General features: G+C 40.8%; 2 protein-coding genes across 8 annotated transcripts in view; both read left to right on the plus strand.

Moving 5' to 3' along the window:
- The window catches only part of als2b (alsin Rho guanine nucleotide exchange factor ALS2 b), a 24,339-nt gene extending 8,048 nt beyond the window's left edge, over positions 1 to 16,291 (plus strand). For all 5 annotated transcript variants that reach the window (XM_083560323.1, XM_083560321.1, XM_083560322.1 and 2 more), the window contains exons 9-35: positions 355 to 432; positions 1,185 to 1,394; positions 1,493 to 1,664; positions 1,982 to 2,171; positions 2,719 to 2,784; positions 2,892 to 3,054; positions 3,146 to 3,277; positions 3,925 to 4,053; positions 8,251 to 8,321; positions 8,411 to 8,477; positions 8,580 to 8,782; positions 8,859 to 8,924; positions 9,009 to 9,107; positions 9,522 to 9,686; positions 9,784 to 9,895; positions 9,984 to 10,061; positions 10,449 to 10,582; positions 10,678 to 10,842; positions 11,239 to 11,356; positions 11,434 to 11,591; positions 13,974 to 14,081; positions 14,310 to 14,486; positions 15,088 to 15,133; positions 15,231 to 15,292; positions 15,391 to 15,540; positions 15,981 to 16,077; positions 16,168 to 16,291. In XM_083560323.1, the coding sequence (XP_083416449.1) occupies positions 355 to 432; positions 1,185 to 1,394; positions 1,493 to 1,664; positions 1,982 to 2,171; positions 2,719 to 2,784; positions 2,892 to 3,054; positions 3,146 to 3,277; positions 3,925 to 4,053; positions 8,251 to 8,321; positions 8,411 to 8,477; positions 8,580 to 8,782; positions 8,859 to 8,924; positions 9,009 to 9,107; positions 9,522 to 9,686; positions 9,784 to 9,895; positions 9,984 to 10,061; positions 10,449 to 10,582; positions 10,678 to 10,842; positions 11,239 to 11,356; positions 11,434 to 11,591; positions 13,974 to 14,081; positions 14,310 to 14,486; positions 15,088 to 15,133; positions 15,231 to 15,292; positions 15,391 to 15,540; positions 15,981 to 16,077; positions 16,168 to 16,206 (3,255 nt within the window). In that variant the 3' untranslated portion in view covers positions 16,207 to 16,291. The remainder of the gene's footprint in view (positions 1 to 354; positions 433 to 1,184; positions 1,395 to 1,492; positions 1,665 to 1,981; positions 2,172 to 2,718; positions 2,785 to 2,891; positions 3,055 to 3,145; positions 3,278 to 3,924; positions 4,054 to 8,250; positions 8,322 to 8,410; positions 8,478 to 8,579; positions 8,783 to 8,858; positions 8,925 to 9,008; positions 9,108 to 9,521; positions 9,687 to 9,783; positions 9,896 to 9,983; positions 10,062 to 10,448; positions 10,583 to 10,677; positions 10,843 to 11,238; positions 11,357 to 11,433; positions 11,592 to 13,973; positions 14,082 to 14,309; positions 14,487 to 15,087; positions 15,134 to 15,230; positions 15,293 to 15,390; positions 15,541 to 15,980; positions 16,078 to 16,167) is intronic.
- Positions 16,292 to 19,241: 2,950 nt separating this feature from the next.
- Positions 19,242 to 27,500, plus strand: part of mpp4b (MAGUK p55 scaffold protein 4b) — an 8,376-nt gene continuing 117 nt past the window's right edge. Inside the window, exons 1-21 of one of the 3 annotated variants that reach the window (XM_083559865.1) lie at positions 19,242 to 19,311; positions 19,387 to 19,508; positions 20,227 to 20,304; positions 20,436 to 20,519; positions 21,285 to 21,416; positions 21,783 to 21,864; positions 22,066 to 22,151; positions 22,240 to 22,311; positions 22,378 to 22,574; positions 22,676 to 22,725; positions 23,596 to 23,613; positions 24,164 to 24,205; positions 24,294 to 24,314; positions 25,043 to 25,060; positions 25,143 to 25,184; positions 25,646 to 25,813; positions 26,354 to 26,434; positions 26,595 to 26,688; positions 26,830 to 26,938; positions 27,108 to 27,239; positions 27,319 to 27,500. The exon at positions 27,319 to 27,500 is cut by the window's right edge and continues 117 nt beyond it. In XM_083559865.1, the coding sequence (XP_083415991.1) occupies positions 19,254 to 19,311; positions 19,387 to 19,508; positions 20,227 to 20,304; positions 20,436 to 20,519; positions 21,285 to 21,416; positions 21,783 to 21,864; positions 22,066 to 22,151; positions 22,240 to 22,311; positions 22,378 to 22,574; positions 22,676 to 22,725; positions 23,596 to 23,613; positions 24,164 to 24,205; positions 24,294 to 24,314; positions 25,043 to 25,060; positions 25,143 to 25,184; positions 25,646 to 25,813; positions 26,354 to 26,434; positions 26,595 to 26,688; positions 26,830 to 26,938; positions 27,108 to 27,239; positions 27,319 to 27,500 (1,868 nt within the window). In that variant the 5' untranslated portion in view covers positions 19,242 to 19,253. The remainder of the gene's footprint in view (positions 19,312 to 19,386; positions 19,509 to 20,226; positions 20,305 to 20,435; positions 20,520 to 21,284; positions 21,417 to 21,782; positions 21,865 to 22,065; positions 22,152 to 22,239; positions 22,312 to 22,377; positions 22,575 to 22,675; positions 22,726 to 23,595; positions 23,614 to 24,163; positions 24,206 to 24,293; positions 24,315 to 25,042; positions 25,061 to 25,142; positions 25,185 to 25,645; positions 25,814 to 26,353; positions 26,435 to 26,594; positions 26,689 to 26,829; positions 26,939 to 27,107; positions 27,240 to 27,318) is intronic. The other 2 variants (XM_083559867.1, XM_083559866.1) reach the window with 2 other exon arrangements.

Genomic DNA, 27,500 nt, shown 5'->3' on the forward strand with positions numbered 1-27,500 from the left:
TTACCTCTGACATCACAGTGCACCGTTCTCCATCAAGAGGCCAGAACACTGAGCAGTAGCAGGTCATTCGAAATCACACAATCTACTGAACAGCAGTTAGCAGATGACAGCAAGAATCACACACGATCAATTCTAAACCCAGTAAAGTTTGAGTTTTTTTAATCCTGTACCGTGTTTTTACTGACACACTGGGGCGAGTACAATCTCCTGATCAGCGCACACCAGACAGTGAAACTTCCTTACAATTGATCCTTCGAGCTAGATAGTAAATCTTCCTACCATTTTGACTTTTTTGTATGTGTGTTTAAAGTGTGTATTGGGTATTAAAGGGTAAATGCGTGTGTTGTGGGACAGGTGTACTCCTGGGGGAGGAACAGCTTTGGTCAACTAGGGCACATGGAATCCCCCAGCACTGTCCCTCATCCAGCCAAGGTATACACACACACACACACACACACACACACACACACACACACACACACACACACACACACACACCAGTGAGATGATGGTTTTTCCAGGTCTACAGCCTTATCTATTGCTCAGAAAAATTTGGAAGGTTTTCAAAAACTCTTCACTCTTTTAAACCATTACATGCGCATGTCCATTGAACAACTGGTCATTCTCATGGTCTTACCTCACCATTTTCTTTACCTCACCACTTTCTTTACCTCACAACATTTTCATTCAGGGTTTATTATAATGTGACTAACATTTATAACATTTTAAAACCTCTAATCAACAACAAACCCACTGACCAACCCACCAAGCAACCCACTGACAAATTCACTGACAAACCCACTGATCAGCCCACTCACCACTCACTGACCAATAAAGTGACCATCCCACTCACCAATTTACTGACAAATTCACTGTCAAACTCACCAACCTACTCACCAACCCACTCACCAACCCACTGACCAACCCATTCACCAACTCACTCACCAGCTCACTGACCAATTCACTGTCAAACCCACTTACTTTCCCACTCACCCACCCATTAACCCAACACACTGACCAGTCCACCTTTCAATTTTTGTTGTAATTAAACTTTTTCAACAAAAAAGACAGTCAGAGTGGTACACTATAATCATCTAGACATCAGAATATTTTCTTTCTTGGTAAATTGCTCACCGATTGGCAGTACAGTTCTAACCCTGTTTGTCCTCTCTGTGGGTCTGTAGCTGTCGGAGGGGATTCGCGTGTGGGATGCCGCTGCAGGACAGCATCACACTCTCTTACTGGCTGACGGAGACTGCCCTCAGCCAATCCTCTACTACAGCGGGCAGCAGGTGAAAAAGGTGAAGGAGGTGAAGGAAGGATCGGCGGCGGCGGCTCTGGAGGAAAGCGGAGGTTACACACAGCAGCCTGTACTACTGCCCTTCTGCATGAACGTTAGTGGCACTGTACATTCTTGTGAGCCGGATTTTTCAGTAAACACTGTCAATATATAGTTTTATAATGGTGTGTGTGTGTGTGTGTGTGTGTGTAGCTGGGCTACGTGAGCACTGTGAGTGCAGGTGGACAGTTGTGTGCAGCGATGTCTGACCATAGCTTGGTGGGTTTAATCGCCAGCCTACACGAGCTGGCAGCAGCTGAGAGAAAGTACTATTGCAAACTGACCAACATCAAGATTGTGCTTCTGCAGCCACTGCTTAAACTGGGTATAGTGTGTGTGTGTGTGTGTGTGTGTGTGTGTGTGTGTGTGTGTGTGTGTGTGTGTGTGTGTAAATCTGTGACACTGTGCGTCTGTGTAAATGCGTCTGTGTGTGCATCTGTATGTGTCTGACTGTGTGTGTCTGCGTGTGAGTGAGCATGTGCGTGTGCGCATCTGCGTATCTTTATTTGCATCTGTTTGTGTGTCTGTGTATGTGTGTGTACACCTGTGTGTGTATGCACATGCCCTTATGTGAGTGTGTTTTTATTTTTCAAAATTCTGTTGCACTTAATAGCAGTAAACATATGTTTTTGGCGTCTGTAGATTGTCTAAGCTCTGCTCTCGGACCCGCCTGCACCGGCCTCCTCCAGAATCTGATTGGTCGATTTAGCCGCCTGTCACACCTGACTGGTCAGAACTCAGCAGCCTTGACCTTTGTCCTGCGACGATCACATGATTTTAGAGGCCTGGTTCTCGTTGACAACGCACATCTGTTCCTGGACACATATTCTGAGCAAGTACACACACACACACACACACACACACACACACACACACACACACACACACACACACACACACCATCTGTGGTCATAATAACACACTATAACACAGTAACATGCTGATTATACAAAACACAGACAGAATCAATAATCTAATAATGATCAACAATTTACTATGTCTCTTTCGTTCACTCTATCTCTGTCTATCTGTTCCCCTCTTTCTCTTTTCCTCTATCTATCCTCCCTTCTCTCATTCTCTTATTTTTTTTTATCTTTTTTTTCTCTATACCTCTCCATCTATCTCTTGCTTCCTCCCTCTCGCTCTCTACTTCTCTCTTTCTCACTCTGTCTATTTTTCTTCACTTTCTCTTTTCACTCCCACTTTCTCTCTCTCTTTGTGCCTTTCTTTCTCTCTTTCTCCCTGTTTCTCTCTCTATATTTCTCCCTCACTCTCTTTCTCTCTCTATATATTTTTTTTCCCTCTTTATCTACCTCTCTCTCTCGCCCACTCTTTTTCACTTTCTCACATTTTCTCTCTGTCTCTCTCTCTCTCTCTAGGTTCTCTGCTGCAGTGGGAAACATGCTGGTCATGGGCGGCTTTCAGGCTCTTGTAAAACCTTGCCAGTGAGTCACTCAACCGTGAATATGTGTCTGTGTGTGTGTGTGTGTAGGTTTTAAGATGTTTAATAGTTTTGAGAGAAATGTGAGAAATGTCTGATATATCTTTACAGGGATGTGTTTAGGAAGAATTACGAGAAGCTCCAGAAACTGTCCGAGTGTTTAGAAGACGGCGCGACCCTAGCAGACATTCTGGCTCATCTCTTTTACCTTCCCATCCGCCATCTCTCTGAGTACAGCCACCTTCTGCTCAAACTCGCGTCCTGCTACGATTCTGTATGTGTCAGCATTATGTCCTGCCTAATAATAACAACTGTATAACAATGTGCAATACATTATTTGATAGTTGTATCTAAACGCATCTTAGAGCTATGTGGACCATCAGAAGCTGCAGGAGGTGGGCTCGAAGTACGACGCTCTGGCTCTTCAACTTAACAGAAAGAGGAAGGAGGCGGAGTACACGCTGCACTTCTGGAAGACGTTTCCTGGAAAGATGACCGTGAGTTAGGGATCGATATTTCTTCAAATCACATGAAATTAGTCGTCTCTGGTTTTTCTTGTATAATATACGAGGTGGTATTAAAACGTTTTGAGACTAGCGATCCACGGATCCGTTTGCTTTTGCCGAATGTCCTCCCTTAGACGCCTTAAAACCTGGTAGTAGAACTCGCTATTACCGGTGTGGCCCCTGGGTTAAAGATAATGAGCTCTTCCACTGTGAAGACTGTTCTCATGGTCGTACTCATATACCCAAGTTTTCTCACTGAGATCCTGTGAGTAATGATCCTGGACATGAAGGACGGGTCATGCACAGCATGCCAACGATGTTCTTGGCAGATTTTGACGCGGTGTTCCCTCTGCTCCTGGGGGCAGCAACACGCCGCATGTTTAAATCACACGTGATGATTGCCTGTACTGTTCCGTATTATCCACTGACAACGGCAGCAACGTCGTGGATCGTTCTCCGGCGATCGTTATGCACAAGTTTCCGAATGGTTTCAACATTTTTGGGGGTTGAGCATGTTTAACGACTCGTTGCCGTCTTACAAATCTAGTCTAGAGGTTTTTTGATACCACCTCGTATTATTACAGAGTAAAAGTAGACTTTTTCCCCCCATCACCGTGTCATTTACACCGTTTTCTCAGGACTCCCTGCGTAAACCGTCTCGCCGTTTGGTGTGTGAGAGCAGCAACAAAGCCCTGAGCCTGCAGAACGCCAGCCGCTTCTCCGTCAACTGGTTCATCCTCTTTAACGATGCTCTCGTTCACGCTCAGGTACCTCAGGATTTTGTGTGTGTGTCTCGTGTTTTTATTATTATTTTTGCCCTGTTCTTCCTTGCTTTTTCACCACTGCTCTTTCCTTTGCTTCCCTACATCTGATGTTTTAATGCTCTTGAGAAAGATTTGAGTGTCTGATGTTTTATTTCTGTTCCGGTAGGGAATGTTTGCCTCTAAGGGGCTTGTAAGTATGAATAAAAAATAAGAAAAACAAATATAGATCTTTTTTTTTTTCTCTAGCACAGCTTCCCCAAAGTGTTCAGGGCTGGGCTCAGGGCTATCTATAGATACTGTAGTGCAGTCTGCCTTTTTCTCGAGATCAGGGATGTGTTCTTGAGTCAAAAATGAGACTGTGAAAATGAAGCTAGAATGATGCCAGGATCGAGACGCGTCCTTTTCCGTCCTTGGCGAGAGATTAGGGTCATAATTAATGACACATATTGACTGCATGATCTATTAATGGGAGACACAACACTTGCTTTACTGTCCCATTTATAACTGAGATCTATTGGTCTATATTCCATATCGTGGCAGCATGGGCGTGGCCAAGCACCGGTTTGTGATTGTAAGGCGGAGCTTGAGGAGACAAGCGAAGAGAATCACACACCTGTTGTCTCCTCCAGCTCCGCCCTCCATTCACAAACCAATGCTTGGCCATGCCCCTGCTGCCACACATACAGTGAGGAAAATAAGTATTTGAACACTCTGCTATTTTGCAAGTTCTCCCACTTAGAAATCATGGAGGGGTCTGAAATTGTCATCGTAGGTGCATGTCCACTGTGAGAGACATAATCTAAAAAAAAAAATCCAGAAATCACAATATATGATTTTTAAACTATTTATTTGTATGATACAGCTGCAAATAAGTATTTGAACACCTGTCTATCAGCTAGAATTCTGACCCTCAAAGACCTGTTAGTCTGCCTTTAAAATGTCCACCTCCACTACATTTATTATCCTAAATTAGATGCACCTGTTTGAGGTCGTTAGCTGCATAAAGACACCTGTCCACCCCATACAATCAGTAAGAATCCAACTACTAACATGGCCAAGACCAAAGAGCTGTCCAAAGACACTAGAGACAAAATTGTACACCTCCACAAGGCTGGAAAGGGCTACGGGGAAATTGCCAAGCAGCTTGGTGAAAAAAGGTCCACTGTTGGAGCAATCATTAGAAAATGGAAGAAGCTAAACATGACTGTCAATCCCCCTCGGACTGCGGCTCCATGCAAGATCTCACCTCGTGTGGTCTCAATGATCCTAAGGAAGGTGAGAAATCAGCCCAGAACTACACGGGAGGAGCTGGTCAATGACCTGAAAAGAGCTGGGACCACCGTTTCCAAGGTTACTGTTGGTAATACACTAAGACGTCATGGTTTGAAATCATGCATGGCACGGAAGGTTCCCCTGCTTAAACCAGCACATGTCCAGGCACGTCTTAAGTTTGCCAATGACCATTTGGATGATCCAGAGGAGTCATGGGAGAAAGTTATGTGGTCAGATGAGACCAAAATAGAACTTTTGGGTCATAATTCCACTAAACGTGTTTGGAGGAAGAAGAATGATGAGTACCATCCCAAGAACACCATCCCTACTGTGAAGCATGGGGGTGGTAGCATCATGCTTTGGGGGTGTTTTTCTGCACATGGGACAGGGTGACTGCACTGTAGTAAGGAGAGGATGACCGGGGCCGTGCATTGCGAGATTTTGGGGAACAACCTCCTTCCCTCAGTTAGAGCATTGAAGATGGGTCGAGGCTGGGTCTTCCAACATGACAATGACACGAAGCACACAGCCAGGATAACCAAGGAGTGGCTCTGTAAGAAGCATATCAAGGTTCTGGCGTGGCCTAGCCAGTCTCCAGACCTAAACCCAATAGAGAATCTTTGGAGGGAGCTCAAACTCCGTGTTTCTCAGCGACAGGTGAAACCTGACTGATCTAGAGAAGATCTGTGTGGAGGAGTGGGCCAAAATCCCTCCTGCAGTGTGTGCAAACCTGGTGAAAAACTACAGGAAACGTTTGACCTCTGTAATTGCAAACAAAGGCTACTGTACCGAATATTAACATTGACTTTCTCAGGTGTTCAAATACTTATTTGCAGCTGTATCATACAAATAAATAGTTAAAAAATCATATATTGTGATTTCTGGATTTTTTTTTTTAGATTATGTCTCTCACAGTGGACATGCACCTACGATGACAATTTCAGACCCCTCCATGATTTCTAAGTGGGAGAACTTGCAAAATAGGAGGGTGTTCAAATACTTATTTTCCTCACTGTATATTATAATATTTTCTGACACTGTTGGACTACATTATTTGGACAAAAGAATTGGGACACCTGACTTTCCCAGCCATATGTGGCTCTTTCCCAAACTGTTATAGCACACAATTGTATCGGAAGTCTTCGGATGCAGTAGCGTGAAATTTCTTTTTCTCTTGACCTTTTTCAGCATGACAATGCACCTGTGCACAAAGCAGACTCCATTAAGATATGCTTTGCATGGGTTGGAGTGGAAGATCTACTGCTATAGAGCTCTGACCTCAACCCTATTAAACACCTTCAGGGTGAATATGAACACTGACCGCACCACAGACCTCCTCACCCTCACCTGCATCAGTAGCTTTACTAACACCCTTGTGCGTGAATGAGGCACAAATCTCTAGGAGCACACTCCAATATCTAGTGGAACATCTTCCCAGGAGAGTGGAGGGAATTATAAGCGCGAAGTATGACTAAATGTGAAATGCGATGCACGAACCAGGTGTACGAAAACTTTTGGAACTATAGTGTATTAATGGAACTAATATGATTAGATTTGTGGAGATTAATTCCACCACAAGGGTGTTAGTTACGTCAGATACTGATGTAGGTGAGGTGAGGAGTCCTGGGGTACAGCGTGAAAAATGAATCCCAAAGGCGTTCAATAGGGTTGAGGTCAGAGATCTATAGCAGGAGATCTTCCATCACATCCAACCCATGCAAAGCATATCTTTGTGGAGATGGTTTTGTGCACAGGAGCGTTGTCATGCTAGAGCACGTTTGGCTCTCCTAGTTCAGGTGAAGGGAAAATTTTATTCTTCTGCATCCATAGACATTCTATATCATTTTGGGCCTCCAACTTTGTGGTAACAGTTTGAGTAAGAACCTCATATGGCTGGAAAAAAAACAGGTGTCCACATTTGTATTTTGTCTCTGTTATTAACAGATCATAATCAGCATATGAGTTTTTGTGTTTGAGTTAGACTTGTGGAGGTCTTTTTTCGGAGCCACTGGCACACTAATGCCTGATCCAAGCCCTACCCTGTACCTGTAGTTGCCCTCTCAACCCTGGCCTGCTCCATTCCACACCTTTCCTACCCCTGAATGCAGCAGTACAGTGTGTTTATCTGTATTTCAGTTGTCAGACACAATCCTAGTTTTAGTCATTTCTTTGGCAGGCTTCTGCCAGAGTTTTATAAAGTATGTGTGTGTGTGTGTGTGTGTGTGTGTGTGTGTGTGTGTGTGTGTGTGTGTCTGTGCACAAGCGCTGCACAGTACATACAGAAAATCAACGCATTGTGAAAATGCACAGAAGTTGATTGCTTTTTAAAAAAAAAAAAAAAATGTTCTTTTAATAAGAAAATATAAATACATCCCCAGCATGTTTTATTCCTGTTGTATCTCAGCAGTTATAATTGTTATTGCTCACATTAACAATTTCGGATCAATCAAAGAACAATTTTTATATTGTCGGTTATATTATCTGTTTTCTACATTATTTTTATCATTATTTACTGTTATTTATTATTAATAGTTTTATTATTATTATAATGATAATTGTAAAGCTAAAAGTTGCAAATCGCCAGCAAGGTTTTTTGTTTCCTTTTTCCTTTGACACTTCCATAAATGTAAAAGATAAAAACACAAATCTTTCTGACCAATCAGAATGCAGAATCCGTCAGCGTTGTGATATGTATCATATCGCATCACATAATGATTAGCCCGTGATGTACCGTGCAGCTTGTGCGTTCGCGTGGTTATCCAAATTTTACGTTTGCGATGAAACCAGCATGCCGCCGATGACGACAAATCACCTGTGGTTGTTTCCTTTGGCATGTTCTGCCTTTATAGAATTTATTTGACCAGTATAGACTCCTTTTCTAGAAATGTGTTAATGAACGACTCTTCCTGTGCCCTTCCTCTTCCCCAGTTCTCCACTCATCACGTCTTCCCGCTGACTACGCTGTGGGTGGAGCCGATGTCTGATGAGAACACCGGCCTGTGAGTGAGACGGTTTAATTGTACTCCTTTGCTATAGAATGTGTGTGTATCTGTGTGTGTCGTGTAATAAAATGTCTTGTGTGAGACAGGTACGGGTTGAAACTAACGTCGCCGGAGGAAAGCTTCACGCTGATGGCTTCCTCGCCATCTGAAAAGGTACATAAAGCCACCACGAAGGCCGTGAGTTTTGGTACTCATCAATAAGTTCCTGTAGTAACATGCTTGATTTATTTTTTTTCGGCTGTGATTTACTTTCAGTTGAAGTGGTTACGTGCCATAAATCAGGCTGTAGAACAGGCACTGAGTGGGGCGGGGTCAAATTCAGCTCCTCCCACCTCCGAAGCAGGATCGAGAGCGGACCCGCCCATTTCCCGTACCGCCTCCTACACCTTCTACAAGGACAGCAGGTTGAAGGACGCCTTATACGAAGGCCGCTGGGTGGCAGGCAAACCCCATTGGAGGTGGGTGTCTTGTGAAAAGGGGCGGGGCTTATAATGCATGTCATGTAAGAGCTGATTTCTTGCTTTTATGTTATAGGGGCACGTTAAAATGGCCAGACGGAAGGACTTACACCGGGACATTTAAGAACGGATTCGAGGACGGGTCGGTTGCGTATCCTTTAATATGTTTATGAACAAATGTCAGCATAAATAAAACAGTATTGATTTATTTGATTTTTTTTTCCAGGTTTGGTGACTATATTGTTCCGAACAAGACCCTTAATAAGAGTGATCATTACCAGGGCCAGTGGAAGGATGGCAAGATGTGTGGATTCGGGACCTTCAGGTGCTGAGATCAGTGTAGTTCAACACACAGCACGAAACTGGTGCTATTATTAAGGAATCAAACACCTGTTGGTGTGATGTGATAGAAACTAGGGGTGTAACAGTACACGTATTCGTACCGAATACATAGTTAAAATTAAACGCATTAAACGCGAATTCAGTGGAAGACCGGAGGTTTGTTTAGTCTCCGCTTTGGACTTTGAGCGCAGTGTCACAAAATTTTTTATTCAACTTGAAAGCATACACAACAATGGCAGGGATTTAAAAAAGAAACTTAAAGTTAGCACAGTGGATTATTCATTTATTTTTATTTTTTGGATACATTGAATGCTGTGGAACGTTTGCAGAACAGTTCCATAGTGGTCCAATTCCAGGTTTTGTGTAATACATGTGCAATGTGTGTGTAATGTTGTAGGTACGCCACAGGAGAAGAGTACGAGGGCTCTTTTCAGGATAACATGCGCCACGGCCATGGCATGCTGCGCACCGGCAAACTTAACTCCACCTCCCCCAGCGTCTTCATCGGCCAGTGGGTGAACGACAAGAAGACCGGCTACGGCGTGTTTGACGACATCACGAGGTGAGAGAAGGTTGTAGCTCGCATTTAAACCCCCTTGGTATCTCTGAGGGATGTGTTTTTTACTGCTGTGTGAGTAATTTGTGTGTGTTGATATCAGAGGAGAGAAGTACATGGGTATATGGCAGGATGATCAGAAGCAGGGGAACGGCGTGATCGTCACACAGTTTGGTCTCTATTACGAGGGCGCTTTTAGCAACAATAAAATGATGGTAAGACCCGAACATAGATTTTTTTTGTTGTTACACGCCGTTGTTTTCACGTTACTGATTGTCTTTTTCTGCTCTCCCACACTCTCAGGGGATGGGGGTTTTACTTTCAGAAGACGACACCACATTTGAGGGGGATTTCTCAGAAGATTGGACTCTTAATGGGAAGGTGGACACTCTCTCTCTTGCACTGAAGGGCCTTTGACAGGGTTTCCGCAGGGTCTTAAAATGTATTTCAACATTTTTAGGCCTTAAAAAGTCTTAAATAATTTTAAACACGTCTTAATTTTCCGATGTCCATGTAACGCCGACTCATTGAATTTAACTACATTTTATTTTAATTGTTTTAAAATGTTTACAAAATTCAAGATTTTGTACCTTTCTATTAAATATCCTGCATACAACTTTAGACCATTTGAAATTGAAGAAACATCTGCCAAACTTCTGCAATGTACCACAAATATGTTGTTATGGAGTTGATATGGTTTAGAAGAATACCTACTCTAGAGCAAGACCCTCATACCTGATCCCCCCCCTGTCCTCTTCCTCTCCCCAGGGAACACTGACGATGCCAAATGGTGATTACATTGAGGGTTCTATCAGTGGTGTTTGGGGAACTGGTCTGAAGATATCAGGATCCTACTATAAACCCAACCTGTATGACTCGGACAAGTACAAGAGCCGTGCACTGTATGTCTGTTTTACTATTATTTTCACTATTATTTCACTAATACTTCAGTTATGGTGTGAAATATTTGGATCTGTGTGTGTTTGTGTGTGAGCAGTAAACTGGGTCGGTTCTCCGTGCACCCTGAGGAGAAGTGGAAGGCAGTGTTTGGTGAGTGCTGGAGCCAGATGGGATGTGACCCAACAGGACAAGGAGACACCAAGACTGCCTGGGACAACATCGCTATAGCACTCACTACTAACAGGAGACAGCACATGGAGAGGTAGAGTCTGACTCGGAAGGGTGAAAGGATGAATTGTGCGCCTTATTGAGATGCAGGGAAGCAGCTAGAGTGTGTATTGGACAGTTTTTCTGTAACTCTCTGTTGTAATTATGCAAATTATGTGAATTATGCAAATGTTCATGCAAATCTGAATATTTTATTGATCCTATAGGGAAATTGTTTGCAGTTGGTCACAGTGAAATTGTGATTAAAGTAAAAAATAAAAATAAGAAAATATAAATACATATACATATTAAGGTATCTATTAAGCATATTAATACTAATAATTAGTTAAAATATTACAAATAGACTGAACATCGGGGTATTACATAGACATAAATATTCAATGTGTGTGTATATACATCAAAACCACATCTGTGTGTGTGTGTGTCACAGTCCTGAGCTGCTGAGTCGTTCCCATAGTAAAACTCTGGAGAGTCTGGAGTTCATTCCTCAGCACGACGGACCTGTTACGCTGGAGAAATACGACATCATCCGCCGCTACCTCATCAAGGTCAGTGCAATCACTGTCCTAAATACGATCAGAAGAACGGTACTGTGACACAGCTGATATCTGACACGTGTTCCTAGGCGTGCGACACGCCGCTGCACCCGCTGGGGCGGTTGTTGGAGACGCTGGTAGCCGTGTACCGGATGACGTACGTGGGCGTCGGAGCAAACCGCAGGCTGCTGCAGCAGGCCGTCAACGAGATCAAATCCTACCTCAGTCGCATCTTTCAGATTGTCAGGTGTGTGTGTGTGACATGTTCCGCAAATAGAGTTACAATGGTGTCACTTCAGAGTATTACAGAAATGATTAAGAATAATTCAAATGATGTAATAATACGTATGCAGTATATGAAGTCATTTTGTCCAAATTATTTTTGTCATGTTGAATGTTAAATATGATCTGATCTCAATCAATCAAATGGGGCTTTTTTGCCTCTTGACGCCTGAATGCATATATTTTAATGATGTGCATCTCTATAACTGAGGCCGAAGCGATTCGCATCTCAAAGCATAGCCAACGATACGATACACTGAAGATACATATGAAGCAGCTACCGTTGCGATGCGACACAATTCCCCCATTACGATTCGTCCGAGTTTCATTTAATTCACAATAGTGTGATTCAATGCAACACGATGTCTCCCGGAAGTTACAGCTCTACCTCTGCCATGTTAATCTGTATTCTAGACAGATATGCTCGAGAAACAGTTTAGCGAGGAGAAATCGATCTACATATCAAATATTGGTCACTTTCTAAATAATAAAAGATTAGCGTACTAATAATTTTATATATATATATATATATATATATATATATATATATATATATATATATATATATATATACAGTGAGGAAAATAAGTATTTGAACACCCTGCTATTTTGCAAGTTCTCCCACTTAGAAATCATGAAGGGGTCTGAAATTGTCATCGTAGGTGCATGTCCACTGTGAGAGACATAATCTAAAAAAAAAAATCCAGAAATCACAATATATGATTTTTAAACTATTTATTTGTATGATACAGCTGCAAATAAGTATTTGAACACCTGTCTATCAGCTAGAATTCTGACCCTCAAAGACCTGTTAGTCTGCCTTTAAAATGTCCACCTCCACTACATTTATTATCCTAAATTAGATGCACCTGTTTGAGGTCGTTAGCTGCATAAAGACACCTGTCCACCCCATACAATCAGTAAGAATCCAACTACTAACATGGCCAAGACCAAAGAGCTGTCCAAAGACACTAGAGACAAAATTGTACACCTCCACAAGGCTGGAAAGGGCTACGGGGAAATTGCCAAGCAGCTTGGTGAAAAAAGGTCCACTGTTGGAGCAATCATTAGCAAATGGAAGAAGCTAAACATGACTGTCAATCTCCCTCAGACTGGGGCTCCATGCAAGATCTCACCGCGTGGGGTCTCAATGATCTTAAGGAAGGTGAGAAATAAGCCTAGAACTACACAGGAAGAGCTGGTCAATGACCTGAAAAGAGCTGGGACCACTGTTTCCAAGGTTACTGTTGGTAATACACTAAGACGTCATGGTTTGAAATCATGCATGGCACGGAAGGTTCCCCTGCTTAAACCAGCACATGTCCAGGCACGTCTTAAGTTTGCCAATGACCATTTGGATGATCCAAAGGAGTCATTGGAGAAAGTCATGTGGTCAGATGAGACCAAAATAGAACTTTTGGGTCATAATTCCACTAAACGTGTTTGGAGGAAGAAGAATTATGAGTACCATCCCAAGAACACCATCCCTACTGTGAAGCATGGGGGTGGTAGCATCATGCTTTGGGGGTGTTTTTCTGCACATGGGACAGGGCGACTGCACTGTATTAAGGAGAGGATGACCTGGGCCATGTATTGCGAGATTTTGGGGAACAACCTCCTTTCCTCAGTTAGAGCATTGAAGATGGGTCGAGGCTGGGTCTTCCAACAAGACAATGACCCGAAGCACACAGCCAGGATAACCAAGGAGTGGCTCTGTAAGAAGCATATCAAGGTTCTGGCGTGGCCTAGCCAGTCTCCAGACCTAAACCCAATAGAGAATCTTTGGAGGGAACTCAAACTCCGTGTTGCTCAGTGACATGTCAGAAACCTGACTGATCTAGAGAAGATCTGTGTGGAGGAGTGGGCCAAAATCCCTCCTGCAGTGTGTGCAAACCTGGTGAAAAACTACAGGAAACGTTTGACCTCTGTAATTGCAAACAAAGGCTCCTGTACCAAATATTAACATTGACTTTCTCAGGTGTTCAAATACTTATTTGCAGCTGCATCATACAAATAAATAGTTTAAAAATCATATATTGTGATTTCTGGATTTTTTTTTTTAGATTATGTCTCTCACAGTGGACATGCACCAACGATGACAATTTCAGACCCCTCCATGATTTCTAAGTGGGAGAACTTGCAAAATAGCAGGGTGTTCAAATACTTATTTTCCTCACTGTATGTATATATATATATAGTTTTTTTTTTTTTTTTTTTTACAGATGCAAATATGTGTAAAACTATGCACACATTTTTAAAACGATGCATCAAATTTTTTTACTTTTATGCCGATTTTTTTCAACTGCAATATGATTTCTATACATTGACCTGTGTGTGTGTGTTGTAGATTCCTTTTTCCTGATCTTCCAGAGGAAGGCGGGTTGCTGTTTGAGGCTCCAGAAGAAAAGAAGGAATCGAAGACGACTAGCGGCGAACTCGAGTCTCCAAAACCAGGGTGAGAATCAGAATCAGGATTTTTTTCCCCCTTACAGAACGACACATCATCCCTTTCACCTGCAAAACAAATGAGTTCCTGCGATCATCCTGGATATAAAGGGTGGTTCCCTCACCGGAGTCTCTTTTCTTCTGTGTGTTGAAGTTAATAGAACAGGCAGCTTGTCTTGTCACTTTTATTCCTGTGTCAGAAAAAAAAAAACTCACCATTGAAGCGTTTCCTCCGCAGGCATGTGGTCAGTAGTTCGGCTCTGCTCCTGCCTGTCCTGTTGCCACGTCTCTACCCTCCTCTCTTCACTCTGTACGCTCTGGACAAGGAGAAAGAAGACGACGTGTACTGGGACTGTGTGTTGCGTCTCAACAAGCAGCCCGACCTCGCGCTTCTCGCCTTTCTCGGAGTGCATCAGTGAGACACACACACACACACACACACACACACACACACACACACACACACACACACACACACACACACACACACAACTCTATATACATCTGTATATACACTGAGCTTCATCTTTAGCAATGTTGAATATGCAATATATACACTATGGCCAAAAGTTTGTGGACACCATTGATGCTTGTTTCTTTTCGAGTATCCCGTTCCACATTAACTTCCCACTTCTGCTCTTTTGGGAAGATGTTCCACTAGATATTGGAGTGAGCTTGTGGAGATTTTGGAGATCCATTTATCCACAAGGGTGTTAGTAAAGTCAGCTACAGTAGGTGAGGTGAGGAGGCCAGTCAGAGTTCACATTCATCATGTTCAATAAGGTTGAGGTCAGAGCTCTATAGCAGAAATAGTATGTCTTCATGGAGCTGGCTTTGTGCACCGGGGTATTGTCATGCTGGAACAGGTTTAGGTCCCCTAGTTCAAGTAAAGGGGAAAAGAAAATATATATATATACACACACACACACACACACACATTCATACACCATATTACTATATTTGCCTATTGCTGTCTATGGCTATTAATAACTTCATAACATTTTTTGCTGTTGTAGAAAATTCTGGCCTGTGAACATCACAACATACGGTGAAAAGCAACAGGTAGATATTTTGCATGATTTCTGTCCTACTGGGTGTGTGGATGTGAGGGAAATTTGCTATCTATCTATATCCTGTGTGTGTTTGTGTGTGTGTGTAGGTCCTTCCCAGCACTAAAGATGGCTGTTTTGCTTCAGCTGTGGAGACACTACAACAAATCAGGTTAGAAATGCTGTGAGCTCCAAAACTCCACTTCCTCAGAGTTTCTTCCACAAATTTTTACATTTGTCTTCTTTTATTTTTTTTTGTTTGTCCTTCAGCACAACTTTCACTCCATCAGACAAGCTGCAGGTCATTCAGATGACTTTTGAGGAGATAACTCAGGAAGTTCTTTGCTTACTCAAACAGAACTTCCTGTGGTCTATGGATGATCTGTTTCCCGTTTTTCTCTACGTGGTGCTCCGTGCTCGGTAACACACTTAGCTTCTTTCACGACCCTGCATTGATCGTATTAATCATTAATAGAACTTTGTGACTCTGGTCTGATGTATTGATTTCAGTGAAATCTGTACTAGGGTTACAAAGGGGCGGAAAATTTCCGGAATATTGTTTCCGGAAAATTTCCATAGGAACTTTATCGGGGGAATTTATGGGATATTGTAAAAAAAAGATTTTTTACTACATTTAAGTTCCCTGCTATAGGCATACCTGCATTTGTATAAATTCCCAGTTTATTCCCATTAATTCTTGTTAATTCCCATGGAATGTTTCCAGTTATTGAAATTCCTGGGATTTTGCAATCTGTTCACATGTTTGCGTGTGTATTAGAGACCTACTTTCTGAAATATATACACTAACATCTACTGGCTGCATTTAGGTTCCTAATATAATTTTTTTCTCTTCTCTACAGAATAAGGAACTTGGGGTCAGAGGTCAGTCTGATAGAGGACCTCATGGACCCGTGCGTGCAGCACGGAGAACACGGCATCATGTTCACCACTTTAAAGGTACCGCACACAAAAAAAAACAACCCACACACACACACCGAATTCCAATTTTTCAACTTTACACCTGAATGTGTTTCTCTGTCTGGTCAGGCGTGTTATTATCAAATTCAGCATGAGAAGATCACATAAGGAGGACATCCACGAGCCCACTGACCCATACTATCATGAAGAACGTGAAAGATGGTCATGGGCCAGGTCAAGATATCACCATACCCCCCCTTCCTGCTCATTCCTGTGCCGTCTTCTTCTTTTTTTCATCTCTTCACTGTAATTTTTTTTTAGACTGTACCATTCATCTCATCTCTGTGGATTTCTATAGGGATCCAGTTTTCTTTACTTGAGCAGGTTTATATATATATATATATATATATATATATATATATATATATATATATATATATATATATATATATATATATATATATATATATATAGTTTTATTTATTTATATATAAATATATAATATCATTTTTTGAATGTAAAACATGCTCGTTTTTGAGGCACATGATGGACGCCATGAAAGGTGCCATTATTTTTGCTTTTCCTCCAAAACAACAATACTGGTCACATGCTGCTCCAACAGCCAATCAGATGCATGGCATTTTTTTTGGTTGGATATCATTGATTTTTTGTTAATTTTTTTAAGAAATTTTTTATTTTTATTGTATACACATTTAATTTTGTTAAACTGGGAAGTGTTTCCAGTGTTTCGCAGCCCTTGTGCCACGGTCCAGTTCATTTTAGGTATTTTTTTAACCATCTGTACCACTCTCTCACAGAAGCACATGTATTTTTTTTGTGATTTTTTTTGGGGTCCTTGTGTGACAATCGTGTCGTGTGTGTGTGTGAGAGAAAGAAAGCACGACCGAACGATTGTGTGTGTAAGCAAAGAGCAATAGCTTTTACAGTATTCCGAACTGAGCGTGATGTCGAACGCGATCGTTTTTAATAACCGAGGTTTTATTTATTGGAGATCGACACGTCCAGTTGCAGTGCTGATCTGTACATCGTACCTGGATGATTTACAACGTCGACACTCGTCTTACTGAAGAAACTAAAGGACCAATGCTGACGTGGATTTCGTGTAATCTTAGAGCGAAGCAAAAATTCAGACACTGGTATTTCAGAGGCTGATTTTTTTTTCTTCCAGTTGGTTTGACCGAATTTTCAGACAGTGTTGGTCTCCTCCAGTACTTGAGTGTGTAAATGTTGTCTTTCCAGGACATTGTGACGGGTTTGTCCAGTTGGTACTTTCTGTCCAGAATTGTCTTTGTACTTACATGCGGCAATAAAGTGGCTAATGGAATGTTTATCGTCTGTGTTTCTGGTGATTGTTTTATCTTGAACCATGTTGTATATGTATTGTGATTGGGGTGTTGGTTTCATTTCAAGGTGGAAACTGATGAAGTACAAATACTTTGTTACTGTACTTAAGTAGATTTCTCTTTTTTTTTTTTAATTTTCAAACTTCTTCATTTAGTTTTAATCTATTTGGTGACATCATCAATTTATTTCCTGTCATTGCGCAGCTTTTTCAATCTATCACTGGTGTATCGTTTCCTGGTTTTCACACACCACAGATGTAGACTAGTTTACAAAGCTCAAAGCAGAAGGCAACAAGAAGTCTGGGGTTAACGTGGATGAGACAGAGGGAGTCAGTGATGTAAACATGACTGAGAACAGACACATTCCTGATCATCATCATCTTTTCTCTGCTTGTGTTCTATATGGTGGATCTTCAGCCTGGATACATTCATTAAAGAACAACATTTGAGATTCTTTTGTATTAAAGTGTCTGAGGTTCAGTCACCAGCCAGACACTAAAACAGGTAGTAGTAATGACTACTTTTTACTTAAGTACACGTCAGAGCCCAAACTTCTTCACACTTTTTCCCTCAAGTTGAAATAGTCAGTACTTTTACCAGAATCTTTTAAAAGTATCTGTACTTCAACTTGAGTGAAGGATGTGTGTACTTTTACCATCGCTGGTTTCATGGTGATATCCGCATACAAATAAATCTTGATAAATAAATAATAAAGAAAACTTCAATTTTCAAAATGTAATGTGCAAAATGGCAATGCATTTCTGTATTAAAATTTACATTTTTCATTACTAAATGTGCAAAGTTTGGTGTAAAAAATTATATTATAAATATAAATTTTATGCCATTTCCAACAGTAGTTTTAATATATGAATTACATACTAATTTTAATGCTTTATAAATTGCTAGATTAAAATGTATTTCCCAAATTGATTTGATGTGTGAAACATGTCCAACCAGAAATGGTAGCAAAATGAATCACATGCATTCAGACTCACGGTTAGCACACTTAGGATTGCGTTTTCATCATAAAACCGTGGGATATTTGAAGCAAATTTTAGTGTATACTTCAAAATGCATTCTGAGCCAAAGGTATTAAAAAAATGGTTGTTTCACAGGCAAATGCAGATCCCACTGGGTTCCGGTAAAAAATGTGTTGCTAATATTTGCATATGGTGGTGTTCTTAATGACAGCTTTCCTAAAATTATATCCTATTTCTCAAATAAAAAATATCCCAAGATATCACCTTACAGTATCGCAAGATATCGTATCGCAACCCTCTGTATAGTGATTACGTATCGAATCTCCAATTCTATTTTTGCCATTTTTTGATCCAAGAGATAGTTATTGGGATGTAAAGACAGTCAAGTTGGTTTACTATTCAAGAAAAATCATTTACTGAAGCTTTAATCCCCTCCCCCGCTCACACACACAACGCTTTCTTCATTGTGTTTGTGTGGGATTAAGGATAGAGAGGGATTACACTCTGTCCTGACACAACTGTCTGGTCTGAAGTCTGCTCCTGACTGGAAAAGCACACTAACAGAGAAGAGAACATAGAGAGAGATAGAAAGAATAAAAGGGTAAGTACTTCATGGATCTTTCTGGAATAAAAGTATTTAATGTAGTATTAAGTATTCACACTAATCAGCTTGAACTTGACAAATTAGTATTGGAATCCTGTCCTTGAATTAATGTTGGTCCTCCTTAAAGGTTACAGGCAGAAGGAATTTCAGCTTTTGGTCACTCGTTTTGTTTCAAGCCATATTTGCTGCATAAATCTATTATGATCTATTATTAGTGCTAATGAAGACATGATTGTGTTACTGTGTGCAGCATCGGATGTAAAATCGATGAAGCCAGTGATGGAAAACAGGGCCAAAGCGGATCTGCCCAGTGAAGACGAAGGCGGTAAGAGATGACTGTGTTATGGTTCGTGATGGTGCCATCAAGTAATAGTAATCGTTCTCACCCTTTTTTGTCTAGATCTCATCCAGATCTTGTCTCACGTGGTCAAAGGAGTAAAGGACTTTGTTGACAAGGACATAAACGGGATAGGACTGCTTTACAGTCTCCTAAACACGTCGTGGCTACGATCATTACTGAAGGTCAGTTAAAGAATAAAACGCTTTGGAAAAACGTTCATTATGAATGAACGTGACTCAGAAAAACGAGTCAACTCAAACAGTGATTCGTTTCATTTTCTACTGGACGACCTTGAGGAAAGCATCTCAAACTCTCTGTAGTTTATGTCCAGGAAACAGAAATGAGTAGTTTACATCTTGACTCTTCTCGTCCGAGTCGTTCGTTTGTCATGTGACTCCCAGAGACACCATGCAGTGCATTACACAGGAAACACAATTGAGTAGTTCATCTCTTAGTCCTTTGGTCTCAGTCATTCGTTCGTTTTTTTCTAACGTGACTCTCATAGACTCTATGCAGTAATATATACTTGCAACATATTTTAGGGGTGTAACGGTACACGTATTTCTACCTATATTTTTCGGAGCAGGACTTTTTTCGGTTTAGAACACGTGTACTGGATGCAATCCTTTTTCACGTGCGGAACATAGTTACAATCCGAGTTCCCTCGGGAACGTACAGAGTGGCGGAACGCAAGTTTGTTTAATCTCCGCTTCGAACTTAATCGCATTTTTTAATTATTATTCAACTTGAAAACATACACAATAATGTAAAAAGGAAATTATAAGAAGTTCATAATGATGAACGAGATTCAAAGAACCAAGTCACTAAAATGATACGATCTTCCCATCACTAATTTGCTGATAGTTTAACCAGGATCTCTCTCTCTTTCTTCATGTGCAGGTTTACGAGTGTTTGCGGCAATATCTGAGGAGCTCGCCCACCCCGTACCTCCCCTACGCCTCTGGGCTCTCCCTCGAGGTTAAGAATGCTGATGTTTTATAATCATCCTATAGGAATTCTAACCCTAACCCTAGATCTCCGGCTTTCCGATTTCTGCAAAAATATAACAATAAGTAACTGCTCCTGAGTCTACCTGTGGGATGTTTCAGATTCTGTCAGATTTGAGAGCTGTGCCTTATCCATCCTACGAGGCCAGAGAACTTTACCGCCTTCTCACGGAGCCCCACATGCAGGTACCCACAGTGGTGGACAACAATAAAATAAATGTAATTTGTTACTGTACTCAAGTTGTTTTTTCTTGTTTTTGTACTGAAGTATTTCCATTTCCATTGACTTTTAATTCATTACATTTCAATGTCAAATATCGTACTTTTTACTCAAGTATATTTTTGTGCAATCGGTGGTTCCTTTTAATTTATGAGTGGATAAAAACAGAACTGGTCAAACACGCAGCGAGTCACCAATCAGGGTGTGCTCTGTTTTCAACTTGTTTTGATTGGCGTTTGGTGGAATCTACTGATCACCAACACACAGTTCAGCGTCAGTTGAACAGCAAGCAGAACATTTAGAGAGAAATAAATGATGTAGAATCTCCTGTTTTGGGCTCATGATCATTTTAATAGAAATCAATCAGTGAGTAACAGAGTGTTTTCACAAAAACAGCTGATTAAGCAAAAAAATCTTGCGACAAAAATGATAATTAGAAGGTAATAGCCGGAGTAATATTTTCCTTCAACTACATGCTTTGTGTACTTCATCAGCCCGATCCATATTTCCATATTTGAATATATTTCTTGTCGTGTTCGCACAAATTGCTATGTATTTACTTCAAATATGTTTCATGATCTTTGGAAATTTGTGTAATAATTATTTAAAATGTCAAGTCAAAGCAAGTATTCCCACTTCACAACTTAATATATACCCAGAATAGGGCTTCTCCATACAGCTGTGTCTGAAAAACTTTTGCATGCAGAGAATTTAGAATACAGTATTTTCAGGCTCTGCTCTCAGCCCATGATGTTGTTGGATTGAAGGACTATGAGCCAGTATTACCTGCACTGCCTGAAGACCTGGTCAATAATGAGGAGGCCATGAGGATCGTCTGCATGGTAAAGAACAACCAACCTTTGGTGAGCATCTTCTGTGAAAACTAGTCTTTAGCTTATTGCATCACTCAGTTTGTTCTGCAGAAGGTGCCACATGCTATCTGGAAGACCCTTTTTCTTTGATAAATAACTCCAGTCTTGTATCCTGTGAAGGAACATGGTGACTGAGATCCATTACCAAAGCGATAACAAAACCCTCATTCCAACCCAAACAAACCTGTATGAAGAAGACCTAAGAAGGAAGACCTTGCAGAAAATTAATAGCACTCCTGGAGAAAGACCTGCACTCCATCTTCCACATCATCAGCTTTGTCTTTTCTTTTTTTAACTGACACTCGTTTGTTTTTTTGTTTATTGATTTATTGCCGACTGTTGTTTTATTTGTTCTAGGGAGCGACTATACGGAGAGATGAAATGTCAGGAGAGATCTACGTGGCTCGAGTTATTCATGGAGGCCTGGCTGAACGCAGTGGTGAGATTTCTTCCGTGCCTATTTAACAATATTCACATATAGCGTATTATGCAATAAAAAAAAAAAAAAAAAAAAAAAAAAATATATATATATATATATATATATATATATATATATATATATATATATATATATATATATATATATATGAGTATGTATTTAAGTAGCCCCAGTGTTGACATTTTGTTTGTCCTCTTGCAGGTCTCTTGCATGCTGGAGACAGATTGGTGGAGGTGAACGGCTATCCTGTGTTTGGACTCGAACCAGAGCAGATAATCAAAATATTGGTTAGGGTTTCCCTTCTTATTTACTTTCTTAAGTGAAAAGTTCGGTCTTCATGGATGTGACCTGACAAGTCTTGTCCTTCCAAAACAGGCTCACTCGCACGGGACAGTTATGTTTAAAGTAGTCCCGATTACTGACAGACCCATCAGCAACAAGACCATGGTGAGATTTTATTCTTCTTCCTCTAAGTTTTCTTTGTTCTGCTGCTCATGTCTGTCTTGAACGTAGATGTTTGTGCGAGCCATGGTTGACTACAACCCCCACCAGGACCCTGGTATCCCATGTGTGGATGCTGGTATGACCTTTAGGAAGGGCAACCTGCTGGAGATAGTGGACCAAACAGACGCCCTCTGGTGGCAGGCGAAGAAACTGCCATGCAGCTCTGCATGCGCGGGCCTCGTCCCCTCTGCCTGCATGCTCAAGAGGTCAGGGGTTAAAGCTGTTCTTTTTATACACAGTGATATGTCAAAGCTGATCATCTAAAATCATAATACAGTACAACAAACTCTCAACATTTCACATTAAGGAAGATGAAAGATTTCTGCTGCACCCAGACCCACTCCTGCAACAAAATTTGTGAGTATCCAAAATGACACTCTTGTAAATGTGACGTCTTTCCTTTCACCTTTTCCTCACCTTCTTCCACATACCTCCACCCTACAATGGGTAGACAAGCATCTGTCTATTTTGCGTGAACAATATTTGTTTGCGTTTGTAATGGCTATAACACAACCTTATTTTTATACGAGGTGGTATCAAACAGTTTCAGAACTAATGGTGCTAACTGACCACGTGTTTTACCACGTCTGCGTTTTCATCGTGGACGGCAATTTAGAACAGAGATCAAACGTAAAATTCTCTGTGAAACTGTTCAAATCTGCCGGCGACGGCGATGCTGCAAGGAGCAAATTCGAGGTGTTTTGAGCGGAAGGACGTCACTGGAAGACGACTAAAGATCCGGAAAAAACTTTAATGAGCTCAGCCTCTGGAAATGTCAAAAACATTCAGCAACTTGTACATGATGATCGTCAGAGAACAATCCACATGATCTCACTTCCGCACCCACCCTACTCGCCAGATTTGGCTCCTGCGGACTTCGCCCTCTTCCCGAATAGCAGAAGGTGCTTGACAAGCTTAAAAATAAAGACACATTTCAGATGTTCAAATATTTTGAAGGTGATCGTGTGTAAATGTAGATAAATAAGGTACTTTCTTGTAAACAGTCTCGAGTCTCGAAACGTTTTGATACCATCTCATATTTCAAGGGAAAATTAATACGGTCAGATTTGAGTCTAATAAAATTAAAAAACACATTATTGATTAAAATACATTTTCTTAACAGTCTGTATATTTCATAACTGATAAATATTGAGAAAATATTAATAAAACATTGTAATTTCATATTGAGCAAGTAATGTCTTTTGGCTGTTTTGTTCTAATCTAAAGTGAGCACAGTCCCTGAAGGTGAGCAGCAGTCGCTAAAATAATATATATATATATATTAGAGCTGTCAATCACATGATTGTCATGAGTTAACGTGATTCGTTAACATCGTGAATTTTCGCAATTTTCATCGCATCATTTTTATCTGTTGTAAATGTACCTTATATTAATACTTTTCAAGTTTTTAATACTAGAATCAACATGGGAATTAACAAATATGGCTGCTTTATGCAAATGCATGTTTATTATTAGTGAAACCAAACTCAACATAGAGCATGAAGACAAAATATTCGTGTTACTTTCGCCTCTAATATTAATTTATTTCTATTTTAATAAAAATGGTCAGACGGAAACGTGCGCTGCATTCATCACGTGCAAATTTGTTCAGTGTAAAATTAATGTATTAATGTGTTATAAACACGTTAATTTTGACAGCCCTAACAGATAGATAGATAGATAGATAGATAGATAGATAGATAGATAGATAGATAGATAGATAGATAGATAGATAGATAGATAGATAGATAGATAGATCTATAAAAGAATGCTGTTCCTTTTCTTCTCTCTTCAGAGGATGACTTGACGGCTATAGATGTGTCGATTGTAGAAACAGGTCTCTTCATTTTTTCCTTCATCTTCTAATCCTGTCATTATTTCACTACTCCATGAAGAAGTCTAATGAAATGTATTTTTTTCCTTAGATGAGGAAGCTTTTGAATCTGGTAGGCTTTGAGTCTTTAATGGTTTTTGAGAGACACGTGCATTCCTTTTGTTTATACGAAACAAACTCGGTCATGTAATGGTATGAAGATTTATTTTGACAAAACAAAAATGTCCAGAGGTTCAAATTTATTTTCACTGAAAAATCTTCCCTTAGCAGTGAATAACGGCTTTACACACATGCGTTTCTCCAAACCTCTTGTAAAACTCGCCAGAGATGTTCTTCACTAGTTGGATATTTCTTTCTTGTAATCCAGTTCACCCCAGAGAAGTTCAATAGGATCTCTCTAAATAACGCTCACAGAATCAGACGTATGTTCGAGTCGTTGTCTTGCTGTATAGTGAAGCCTATGAGCTGCAGTCCAGACGGTGTTGAAGTATAGAATGGAAGCCATGTTGGATCAGGAATTCTTTCACTTTCTGCAATAATTCTCCAACATTCCCTGCTCCAAAACAACCCCAAACCATTAAGCCTCCACCTTCATGTTTGACTTTCAGGAAGAGGCAATCTGATCACATCTTCTCTCCATCTTACACAAGTTCTTTTAGGACCAGCGATGTCAAATTTGGATTCCGCAGAACTCCATAGAAACAGAAGAAACCTGCATGTGTCTCAAAAAAAACATAAAAGACCAGATGTTTCTAAACTTTTAACAGGTACTATATGACTGTATTATACACGAACGATTTTAAATGATTTTTCCTTCATTTCATCTAATTGGTAACTAAGAAGAGGAGCTAAAGGAGGGTAAGTTCACGCTCATCGTTTAATCGTCACCTATTTATTTGTCCTGTTTATCAAAAGCACTAAATCTGCTTCCTGGTTTCAGATGAAAGCGACTTTAGTGCCAGCGTTGATGGCGTTTATCTCAGTAAGCTTCACTAATATTTCTCAAATGTCCAGTAGAATTTTTACAGTTTAATTCAGCAATCACTGAGAGAACATCAACCACACCATTCATTGATGATAGATGGGACCTCAGTGGTTAAGGCTTTGGTTTGTGTCAGTGGTTCAAACCCCCAGTTGTGTTAATGTTGGGCCCTTGGGAAAGGCCCTTAACCTTCAATGCAACAAATCCTACACTCTGACCCCACCTTCCTAACAAGCTGGGATGTGTGAAGAAGGACATTCAGTTGGCTTTTAATGTATATATAAGTAAACGCCTCATTTCTTCAAAGTGACCCATTTAAACTCAAGAAATGTGTGAAAAATATATTTGCATTTGCAAAAAGTTTGTAAATTATCTAATTCCATTTCTGCATTCAAATATTGTACCGGATAATATATCGTACGGTTTATTTGTATAAGTCTGGATGTGTGTGATTGTCTCAGCCGGATTCCGGAGGAGTCTGCGTGTGTGTCGCCGGCGTAGGTTCCAAGGTGGAGGTTCAGGACTGATTCACTCCCTGTGCTGCTCCATCTCGCTCTCAGATCCGTACGAGGAGGTGGCGCGATACCAGCGCCGCTCAGACGACACACACCGTCTCATTGCTCTACTTGGTAAGTCTGGATATATATATATATATATATATATATATATATATATATATATATATATATATATATATATATATATATATATATATATATATATATAATTTATTTCTATATAATGTATTTGTAGCCTTCACCAGATCTGTATCTTGCAACAATCCTGAGCTCTACAGGAAGTTCCTTAAACTCATGGCTTGCTTTTTTGCTATGATCTGCATTATCAGCTGTGAAGCCCACCTAAAAGAGATTTGTGCCTTTGGAAATTATGTCTAATCAATAAAAGTTTCCACAGGTAGACTCCAGCCAAGGTGTAGAAACATCTCAGCGATGATCAAAAGAGCTGAGAGGCACCTGGGCTCATTTCCCAGTGTTGTTGCAAAGTCTGAATATTTATGTACATGTGATATTTGCGGAGTGTAGATTGATGAGAAAAAAATCTATCTGAACGATTGTTGCATCAGGCTGAATCTGTGTGTGTGTGTGTGTGTGTGTGTGTGTGTGTGTGTGAATTTGTTCATCTTCTTATTTCCTAAACTGTTTTCTCAGGTCCCTCTGGAGTCGGCGTGAACGAGTTACGCAGGAAACTGATCGAGATCAACCCGAGGACCTTCCAGGGAGCCACGCCACGTCAGTACACGTTCGTTCTCACCCCTTGTGATCTTTCTCTCCCTCTCTCTCTCTCTCTTTCTCTCTCTCTCTCTCTCTTTCTCTCTCTCTCTCTCTCTTTCTCTCTCTCGCTCTCTCTTTTTAGGCTCCACATCTTGCATGCTTTACTCTCTGTTTACAGACACGACGAGGCCACGGAAGATGTTCGAGGAACCCGGGCGGGAATATCACTTCATCAGCAGGGATGAGTTTGAGACCATGATACACACAAACAGGTGATTTCAGACTCTATATGGTCGTATCTGTGAGTAAAAGTTTGCGCACCCATAGCACAATATGAAGAAGACAAAAACCAATATATTTTTTTATTCTTTAAAACGTACTGATTTTTGTTTTATTCGTTTGTTTTGTTTCAGGTTTGTGGAGTACGGGGAGTTCAGGGGTTATTTCTACGGCACCAGCGTAGACGCAGTGAAGGCTGTTCTAGCTGCTGGGAAGATCTGCATCATTGATATCCATCCTTATGTGAGTGTGAAGCTGCCTTTGGACTTTTTCAGCAGGTCAAGCTTTTGTTAGAACTTTGATTGTGCTTCGTTTTTTATCTTAAGACTTGAACTAGGGTTTTTCCCCTAAGACGAGAGATGTGTGTAACTCTATAAATATCAATTTTCTTTGCTTGCTGTTTACTGTGCAGGATATTGTGTCAGTACGGACTCAGGAGCTGAAAGCGTACATCATCTACATAAAACCTCCTCCTTTAGCCCAAATGAAACGAACACGGCTCAAAGCCCAGGTAACTAATTACTGCCCCAGTCGACCATTTAAGGTGGGTTTGTACGATCACACACTGTTGCAGAATTGCATGTCTCCTGTGTCCTACCTTTTTTTGTATTTCTCTCTCACAGGTTGAGGACTTTCATGAGATCGAGGAGGAAGACTGCAGGATGGAGAAGCATTACGCTCAGTTTTTTGATCACGTGATCGTGAACGATGGCCTGCAGGTGTCCTGTGTTCGGCTGCTGACTGCGGTGAGGAGAGCTCAGGAGGAGCCGCAGTGGATTCCTGCCTCGTGGATCCGACCGGCTGA

The sequence above is a fragment of the Silurus aristotelis genome, assembly GCF_946808225.1.
Source record: "Silurus aristotelis genome assembly, chromosome: 2".
Taxonomy (NCBI): Eukaryota; Metazoa; Chordata; class Actinopteri; order Siluriformes; family Siluridae; genus Silurus; species Silurus aristotelis.